Source organism: Sceloporus undulatus, chromosome 6 (genome assembly GCF_019175285.1).
Source record: "Sceloporus undulatus isolate JIND9_A2432 ecotype Alabama chromosome 6, SceUnd_v1.1, whole genome shotgun sequence".
Lineage (NCBI taxonomy): Eukaryota > Metazoa > Chordata > Lepidosauria > Squamata > Phrynosomatidae > Sceloporus > Sceloporus undulatus.
Genome location: NC_056527.1, coordinates 112338777 through 112349337, shown reverse-complemented (window position 1 = coordinate 112349337; position 10561 = coordinate 112338777). Strand labels below are relative to the sequence as shown.

Here is a 10561-nt window from a genome sequence, read left to right as displayed (position 1 = left end):
TGATTCCCTTTCTCTTTCAATAAAGGATTCTTCTGGTCTTAGAACTGGTGGTGGTGGTGAGGGATGACAGAATTGTTCCTTATACTACCTATAGTGCATTTAGAGGCACTTTGTGGACCCTAGGAGACCATAGAATAGCTCTGTCAGGACACATGTGGCCCATGGGCGGCACTTTCTCCACTTAATGTATGAAAAAAAAATCTTTATTTTAATATTATTTCAGTATTTCCCCCAAAGTGTACATTGATGCATACATTCCCTCTCAACAGTTCTGTGCACAGTTTAAAACTAATAATTGAATCACAAAATCTGAAGGCATACGCTATCTGTTAGTGCCTTTAGAAATGATCTCCCATCCTTATTTCACTGTGAAACGAATACATATGGAAGTAGTACATTCCAGAATGATTTATTTACATGTTTTTGTATTTCAGTTCTGTATTTTCTTTCTTGAAACAGTGCTTTCCAGGAATATGGACAGAGTGGAAGCCTTGTGGATTCTCATGTAATTTTCATACAAATATTAATATTTTATTACAGGTCATTATTTACATTCTTTTCCTTTTTATTAGCTGCTCCTTAATGTTCAGTTCAGGCCTAAGCAGAATTATATAACATTTAGGTGTGAAGGTACAACCCAGCAATCCAGCACCAGAAGCCAAGATGGAAAAAATTTCCACAGCTACCATATATTTCCCTTTAGTGCTTAAGTAAGTTGGAATAAATGACACCCACACACTACAAAACAACAACATGCTGAAAGTGATAAACTTGGCTTCATTAAAAGTATCGGGGAGCTTTCGAGCAACGAAACTCACACTCAGACTAAGAAGAGCAAGGAATCCCATGTATCCCAAAATATAATACAAATTATTGGTTGATCCTACATTACATTCCACTACGATTTCTTCAGGTAGAGAATGCACATCCAAATTCAGGAATGGAGGATCCATACATAGCCATGCTATGCAAATGCACACCTGAATAAATGAGCAGCAAAGAACAATAGAGTTTGCAAGGTTTTTCCCCACCCATTTCTTCACTTTAGATCCTGGCTTAATGACCATGAAAGCCAGAACCACTGTGGTGGTTTTTGCCAAGATGGAAGAAACAGACACTGAGAAGGTGATGCCAAAAGCTATTTGTTGTAGATGACAAGTCAGTATGTGTGGCTGACCAATGAAGAGCAAAACACTAAGGAAGCAGAGAAGAAGGGAAATGAGCAGAGAGTAGGTGAGGTTCCTGTTGTTAGCTTTAACAATGGAGGTGTTCCGGTATTTAGTGACGGTTCCAAGAACCATTGCTGTGATCATTGCAAGAGAGAGCGCCAAAATAGCCAACATGACACCCAAGGGTTCATCATAAGAAAGAAAGTTCAGATGTTTGAGAAGGCATTCATTTCTTTCCATGTTTGGATGCCGATCCTCTTGGCCACTGATGCAGTCATTCATATCTTTAAAAAACAAACAAACCAGTGTCAAACAATCAAGTACATTACATATATGTCATATGACTCTATATATCTATTTTTTTGGGTTCAACCAAGAATATTCATAAGCCCCATCCCCATATGTAAGCACATAGAACTAAGCATTCAGATTGTCAATAGCAGTTTTTAAAAAAATAATTATCATTAATTACTATGTGGGGGGAGATTATGAAGAGGGTCACATCAGGGGAATAAAAGGATTCAAGTCTCTTATCATGCTAAATCTTCAGTTCAAATCATGGGTCTCCTCACAGTTGTTGTTGAGCAAGCAGAAAGCACACTATGAACCATATTGCACCAAAAAAGAAAGCTGAAATGGAATGGGAGCAGCTTTTTCTGTATCTCTCCTCATGACATCCTAGTTCTGTTCTCCTTCCTGAGGGAGATGGTTATAAAAACGTGCCTTTTCTCTAGCAGATTTTTCCAGTGAAACAAAAGAAACACTTTTATAACCATCTCCCTTGAAAAGCAAATGGAAGTGCTACAACATCCTGCAGAGAGGCAAGGAGAAAGTTGCTACTCTCCCACTCCATTTTGGCTTTCTTTTCTCATGCGATAAGGATCTAAGACGTAGGAGGATGCTGTATAGTTTTCTATAGATAGAGGATTCCATAAGTTAGCATAAGTTATCATAAGATATTGCATAAATTGTTTTAAGTATGAAATCAGGATGCCATAGGCCCACATTTTAAATTCTTTATGAATATGAATTCTCCTGAATCATGGACTTAGGTCTGATTTGAGAATGGGAAAGGGATTATGACTTCATAGTACCTTCACATTAACGCTTTTTAAAAAATAAATATTCCATAAAACATTTCAATTTAAAAACATTTTAAATAAATGTTCCATAAAAGTTTTTCAGTAAACCATTTTTCCATACTATCTCTCATTCTGTGAAACAAAGCTGTAATATTGGCCTAGTACAGATGGATGATTAGCGGTGTCCTCCCGGCAAACTAGGGCTAGATGAGGCTGGGCATTTACATGCCCAGCAGCCCTAGTCTGCAAGGAGGCTGCCATCATGGCTTGCCCCATCTACATGGGTGGTGCCATGATAGCGCGAGGATGCTGCAGTACCGAAACTGCGCTGGCCAGAAGTGACACAATCGGGGGTTTGGCAGCTTCTTTTTGCTCCCGAAAGGGTAAAGATGGAGCTGCTCATCTGCTGAGTCCCATTATATCACTTATCTTAAAGCCAAATGTAATTAATGTGTGACACCAGGATTGGAACAAAAATTGGGCCATTGTGAAGAAGAGAGCGATATAAGCATTACCACTGGGGGTCCAATCAGAACGAAACAAAGATGACTGAGGGTTCACCTACACTGTAGAAAGAATGCAATTTGACACCACCTTAACTGCCATGGCACCAGCCTACAAAATCCTGTGATTTGTAGTTTTATGAGGTACCAGGAATCTTTCACAGAGAAGGCTAAAGACCTTATAAAACTACAAACCCCAAGATCCCATAGGACACAAAGTAGTGCATTATTTCTACAGTGTAGATGCGTCCTGAGAATGCCCATTAGCTACTGAACATAGAATGGATCAAAATTTGGGACAGAAATGTGAAGTAGTGGTTTAGATGGGGTGTCTGGTGCTCTGAATAGGAGAATACACTGCAAAATGTTATTAGAAGTCCCATTTGACTTGATTGTGTACCTGATTGTCATAATATTGTCAATATTATTTTATTTCCTACCTTTCTGGTTTGACATCTTCCCTTCTGGACATGGAATACAAATACAGTGGTGCCCCGGGTTACGAAATTAATTCGTTCCGCTGCCGCTTTCGTAACCCGAAAGGCTTTCGCAAGCCGAAAAGCCATAGGCGCTAATGGGGAAAAGCCGCGATTTCGTGCGAAAAAGCGCCGAAAAGCACCAAATTTTTTTTCGTAACCCGAAATAACCTTCATAACCCGGAACAGTTTTTTTCAATGGATTTTTTTCGTAACCCGGAAATTTCGTAAGGCGGCGCATTCGTAACCCGGGGCACCACTGTATAGCAGCAAAATGGCTTCCCTTCCATCCTTTGTTTGCTGTAACCTGGGTAGCATGGGTCATTGCACAAGGCAAGAGGTACAACCTGCTCAAAAACAGAATGTCAAGACACAGATAAAGGAGCTTATCGCTTGGTGTTTTAAATTGATTCCAGACTCCTGGGCTGCACCCAGGATGTGGGATGGAGGCGGGGATTATCGCACATTAAATCACTATGGAATTGCAGCCACCATCAGCCTGGGTCCCAGCTGGGTCCCAGACATGCTCCGCCAACACTTTTTAGAAGTTGGAAAGCTTTCTGACTTGGCAGAGCACCACTTGGACCCAGCTGAGACCTGAGCTGATGGCAGCTGGTGATTCCATGGTGATTTAGTGGTGATTTAGTGGTGATTTAGTGTGTGATAATCCCTGCCTCCATCCCTGTCCTGGCTGCAGCATGGGAGGCTGGTGCCGATTTAAAATGCCAAGCGATAAACTCCGTATTTAATGAATTTCAGCTTTCATCCTTCTTTCCTCATCTGCTTTTCTCATGGGATTTTCAGTAGACCGATTGTAGTGTGGGACCTCTTGTGTACAGGAAACAGCCTTTTCTCCACAGAAATAATTATATGCAAAAGATACTGTTTTTTGCACAAAAGATACTGTTTTTTGCACAAAAATCTCATGCACAAATTTTGTCCTCAATTGCGAAGATTCTCATGAGTCCAGGTTTTTCGTTGTCAGGTACTCTTGACACTTGGGAAACATGTTTTTTGGGGTAATTTTTGAATATTTTGGAATATTCTTTCCATCCCTAATTTATAGTAGGCAGACTTTCTGTGTATCCTCTGATGTTAGTTCACCATTTGTTCATTTTCAGGGTAACATTCCTACCTGGTTAAATCTGTGGTGCCATGAAATGATTGTCTCATTAATGGAGAATGGTCTTTCTGACAGTGATTGAGGATCCATTCGTCCTACTTTAACTTTTAAGAAAGATTTGTTTGGGAAAGTAAGCCAGTTCACAATATCAAATCCACCTGACAATCCACCTTCCTCATTCAAAGACACCTTTTCTCCAGCACTGTTGTTAAATGAAATCCTCTTCAGAAAAGGGTGAAGCTAGATTTTTTTTTTTTTAAAAAAAGCCTGTTAATACAAAAGTCATGGGCAGAGATAACTAATGTTTTTCATACAAAACAAGCTCCTGACATAAAGAAAATCGAAAATAGGAAGATTGTTCAGTGCCTGCCAGTTCTTTGTCTGCTGAGATGGAAAATGACCATCAAGGATCTGGCACCAGAAGAAGATAACAATGTACTGCTCTGCATGGATCTTCCATCTCCCTTGAACCACTAGTCCAAATGTGGTTTCAATTTACTTTGTTCAGGCTGCAGTATTATAGAATCATAGAATCATAGAGTTGGAAGAGACCGCAAGGGCCATCCAATCCAACCTCCTGCCATGCAGGAACTCTCAATCAAAGCATCCCCAACAGATGGCCATCCAGCCTCTGCTTAAAGACTTCCAAAGAAAGAGACTCCACTACACTCCGAGGGAGTTTGTTCCACCGTCGAACAGCCCTTACTGTCAGGAAGTTCCTCCTAATGTTGAGGAGGAATCTCTTTTCCTGCAGCTTACATCCATTGCTCCAGGTCCTGGAGCAGCTGACAAACAGTATTACAACTTTGCTGATATGGGGATTTCCTTGCTACTTGAGCCCCAATAAAGTAAACAAGTCATTCCCACCAGTCCCAATTCCATTCCTCCATCCTAGTCCAGTAGTCATTTTTTTAAAACTTCCTTTCTTTTCTCCTTCAATTGTTGATGAAGATTGTTCTAAAGTGAAAAAGACTTCTGAAGAACTGAAACAGCTTTTGAGGCAATGCAATGATCCTACTAAAGATAATACCCAACTCTGTTTTTTAATTTTACTCATGTATCACATGATTGCTTCTACTTAAAAAGAGTTGTAGTCCTAGTTTACTTTATACCTATATCTCACTCCTTTCTTCCCGATGAGTACCTGCATGTGTGGTTTAGAAGGCTTCATCTTGTGCCCATCCACAATCACTCTGTTTTTGATTCTTGGTGAATACATGGCATGCAAAGCATGTGCAACAGCATACACAGAGTTGTAAATACTATAGCTCTGACCAGTCATGCTCATTTCAAACAAAGGCCCAGGAAGGCTGTCTAGCTTCTCCTCTCCAGTGCAGCTTTCTTCACCTATTGCCAGATTTTGAAATAAACAGTCAAATGCCTGTTCCCAGAAGATCCTGACAAAATCATCTTCTTCAGATTGAGGATTCAGATTCTGAAGGAAATCTTGGAACCCTTGAACCTCAGTGGAGTGTATTGCAAAGGACAGGGCACCATGGAAAATTTGTATATTGAACGCTTTGAGAAATGTTGCAGATGAGAAGTCCCAATCTGCTGTCATAATCCATACGTTGGCTTTAAACCTCACAGCATCTTGTTCTATTTGAAACAGCACCCACTGTAAATCTAACATCATATGCGAGTGAGCATGGACAACAAATATATCTGTATTTGTCTTTGACAGGAACATGATCATGTTCTGAAAAAGGTCTACAAAGCTAAACACATCTGCAATGCTTTTTTGGGTTGGCATTCTTTCTGTGTAGGGTGTACAGATGCCACTCTGGGAAAACATGTGTTCCAAAGTCTGCACAAACTTTTCTCCTTGATCATGCAATGATCCCAACCCACTTCCAATTGAAGTAGAGAAGAAGTTTGACCATTCCAGTATATTGATGTTTTTCATTGGGGACCATCCGGTATATGGAAGAGGCCTGAGTTTCACCACTCACATCTGGAGCAGACAAAGAGTATGTGATCTAAACAGAAGAAATGTGTTTATATCATGTTTGGTGGAGATTTTATATTATTTGGATAATGAAATACTTGTTTAATTGCTATATTAAATCTCAGCCATCATATGTGAATTCTAACCAACCTTGAAAAAGCTCAGAACCAGACATAATATCTTCCAAATGTTCAGCTATCTATTGCTACTATTTGTTGGGAAATCAAGGTGTGTGTGTGTGTGTGTGTATGACAAATACAACCGCTGAAAATTACTCTTGAGGCCCATTCATATTACACAATTATAGCAGTATTACTCCAATTTAACCTCTATGATGCCATCCTATAGAGCTGCATAGTGTGAATGGGCCCATGGTTGTGGGCCTCTATAAACCTGGCCTTTGACCCTGAGCAGACTATGCCTGCCAAACTGTACAGTTGGTCCTCCATATCCATGGATCCCTTATCCATGGATTTCAATCATCCATGGTTTGAAAATATTTCAACTATATATAAATCCCCAAAAGCAAACCTTGATTTTGCCATTCTATATAAGGGACACCATTTTACTATGCTATTGTATTTAAGGGGACTTGAGCATCCACAGATTTTGGTATCCATGGGGAGTCCTGGAACCAAATGCCAGCGGATACCAAGGGCCCACTGTATATACAAATTTCTGTTGCAAAAGTAAAACTGTTTCTTCTAGTGCACTTGAAATATAAGCTTGTGAGAAGGACTTGAGGACTTCCCTCTTAATGAATCAATACACAATACATCACAAAGGTAAATTGTAAAGAATTATATGCATAGAAGTGAATAAACAGTGAACTCTGAGTTTTCATTCATTCAGACTTTCATAGTAGGATTTGCCAGAGAAATCTACCATATATCAAGTTGAATGCAGATTTGAAAAGTCCACCATTATAAAGTTTCTGAAGGAACAGCTTTATCCATGGGGGCATTCAAATTCCATGTACAGTATGTCTACTGTAGTTGTAAGGCCCACTGTTACCAGACTCAAAGTACCGCTTGTGGAGGATCAAAATAAGGTATGGAAAGAATATTCATTACTATTGATTTTTCTGAAGAATAATGGGTTTCCTGATGCTCAGGAAACTCTTATAAGGAAAAGTGTGGGGGCAAACATTCTTCATACTTTGTAGAGTCTCTGAAGGATTTGTTACATTTTTCCCCTTGTGCAAACAGCCCATATTGCCACTGTGGTGTGTAGTGGTGAAAGTTTACTCCTGTTTTGTTGTAGTGTGCCTTCAAGTCATTTTTGACTTATGGAAACCCTAAAGCAAAGCTGTCACAGGGTTTTCTCCACAGGATTTGTTCAGAGGGGGTTTGGCATTGTCTTCCTCTGAGGCTGAGAAATTTGGCTTTGCCCAAGGTCAGACAGTGGGTTTCCATGATCAAGTGGGGATTTGAAACCTAGTTCTTGGATTCATAGCCAACCACTCAAACTGCTAAATCACACTGGCTTCCCTACTCTTACTAGTGCTAAAAATTTCCCACCATTTTTATGAGACCCTGATTCTTGGCCAGATTTGGAATACACCTTCCCCCATATTTTGCAGCTGGAAATTGAGAAACTTATAGTCAATGTATACCTTCCTCACAACACATGTTTATAAAGCATCAGTCCCATGTATCCATATATCTCTTACCTGTGGAATCTTGTAAATGCCAACAATTGTGGCTACATGGACAGCGGTTTCAGAGTCCAGTCCCCCAAGCACAGCTACCAGGTTCTTCTGGCCATCACACCTGTAGTTGAGAATGGTCCTTTTTTGACTAAACAAAAGGTTTATGGTGTTCTGGTATGTTGCTTTTGCATTAAATTGGCTGTCATGGATGTGGAACCCCAAAGTGATGTTGGGTAAGATACTGGGATTCTCATTGATCTCTTTTACAGCAAATGCCAAGGAGAGGATATGCTGATAGTTTTTTGGTAATGTGCTACAACCAGAGATAAAGTGATATTTAAGATGTGTATTCTATCTCCTATGAACTCCCTCTTACCCTCCACCAGTCCTGCGGGAGTATTTACCTCAGAGCTTTTCATCCATTTCATATGACAAGATTCTAAATCACAGCCACTCATTTCAATATGGTTTATTCCTTCCCTCGAAACTAAATCAATTACATGTACTGTCTTTCCTTATAACACAGAAAAGATTTATTTCAGTATATCAAAACCTGTAGTTACAATGTCCCCTTTCCCTTTCTTTACACAGACTTTAAAATGTGGCCAGATTTTAAAATAATTTTGGAGACTTTTCTTTTACTGAATTTGTCAACATAAGTTTAATCATGCAGCCAGGGAAAGATGTGGACAGGAATACAGAGAAGACAGGAATACAGAGAAGACAAGAAAAGTACAAATTAAAATAAGACATAGTTTTTGGTGGGCTTTTCAGACTATGTGGCCATATTCTGGAAGAATTTATTCCTGAGGTTTCATCTACATTTGTGGTGGCATCTTCAGAGAAAGGTGGCAGGTGAAACCTCAGGAATAAATTCTTCCAGAACACAAGCACATAGCCTGAAAAACGCACCAAAAACTATGGATGCCAGCTGTGAAAGCCTTCAAATTCACGTTAAAATAAGACAGCCTGTAGAAAGAGGGACACATGGGACAAGATTCTAGATCAGCTTAACTTAGGGGCTAAGCAGAGCGAGAAGAAACGATGGCAACTGGGTAGAGTTGAGGTGTGACAACAACATACCGCATGCCCCAACTCCATCCTGATGCTGGCATCATGCTGCCTGCCCGAGCACATGGTGGGCGGCATCACTCCATTTATTTGGTGCAGTGTTTAGACGCATCAAAGAAACCCAGGAAAGCCACTGCCGCTGTGAGAATGGCAGCTTTTGACACTCTAAAAAGGAGCCCTCTGATTGTTTCTATTTCTGCTTTTTACAAAAAAGAACATAAAGTATGCATGCATGTCCGAAACACAGAGGAAGAGAGAGAGAGAGAGAATGAGAGAGAGGAGATAGCTCTTACATAATATGAACAAGAATCTTGTTGGGGTGTTCACTGAAACGGAGATGATCAGAAACAGAAAAGAACTGAGAAGTGATTCCTCCAATTATGAGATCACCTGGGTGGTAATACTGTTCTTTTACTTGGAGGCTGTAAAACCTTGTGCACATAACAGGATTCTTCTGGAGGGCATTTGGAGGAAGCAGCAGCAACAACATGAAAAAATGTTGTAGCATGGAGTGCCCTGTCATCCAAAATGCAAAAGTGTCTTCCCTAGAAACGGTTTTAATCTTGGTCTCTGTCATTTGGCACCAGTCTAATTAAATCACCCTGTATTTAATGGTTTTGTAGTGTAATGCTGAACTATTCTAACAGCTACTGTTTATACGGAAAGAAAAAACAGACATACCCAAACTGGCATAGCCTTAGTTACTTACGTTCACTCACTCCTGCATTGAGACGTATATAGACCTTTTTATATCAGCAATTTAAAATTTCTACACTAGTCTTGTGGTCACCAGGAGAGTGAATAATTGTGACTGAGGATAATTACAGGGTGGGCAACCAACTCCTCAAGGTGCTCTATACAGCATCAGGTGCAGAAGGAAAGGTAAACAGGGCACCTTTCAGATGAAGGAAACCATTTGAAGGTGCCATCAATACTATTTCTGGCCCAAAGTTTCATAAGGGCAAGTTTTGATATACAGTGGGCCTTTGTTATCTGCTGGGGTTTGGTTCCAGGACCCCCCCCCCATTGATATCAAAATCCATGGATGCTCAAGTCCCATTAAATACAATAGCATAATAAAATAGTGGCCCTTACATTAAATGGCAAAATCAAGGTTTGTTTTTTTATTTAAATCTATTTTTTAAAAATTTCAAACATTAAAACAAACATGAAATGTAAGACATACATAGCAAAAATATAAACATATATGCATACATTACTAACTGTATTTGTTGATTAGTGCTCTCTATACATTAAAATAATTTCCTTACTAATTGTACTAAATGGCTTGGGCCCAGGGTACTTGGAGGACCGCCTCTCCCCATATAATCCGCCCGCGCTCTCAGATCGGCCGGGAAGCAATTGTTGAGGGTTCCTGATACGAAGTACACCGTGACTGCACAGAGGGCATTTTCCAACTCTGCCCCGCAGCTTTGGAACTCTCTTCCTGGCGAGTTCTGCTCGGTTACCTCCCTTGACCTGTTCAGGAAGAAGCTGAAGACCTACCTCTTCCAACAGCTTTCCCCTAGGCATCGTGA

The 10561-nt window shown here is 40.2% G+C and overlaps 1 protein-coding gene across 1 annotated transcript; it reads right to left on the bottom strand.

The window, feature by feature from the left end:
- Positions 1-548: 548 nt before the first annotated feature.
- LOC121933867 (vomeronasal type-2 receptor 26-like) lies at positions 549-3222 on the bottom strand (the record flags this gene model as incomplete). Its single annotated transcript, XM_042473856.1, has 2 exons — positions 549-1453; positions 3195-3222. Coding segments are annotated over 2 exons (933 nt in total), but the record flags the coding sequence as incomplete, so codon positions are not given.
- Positions 3223-10561: the final 7339 nt, after the last annotated feature.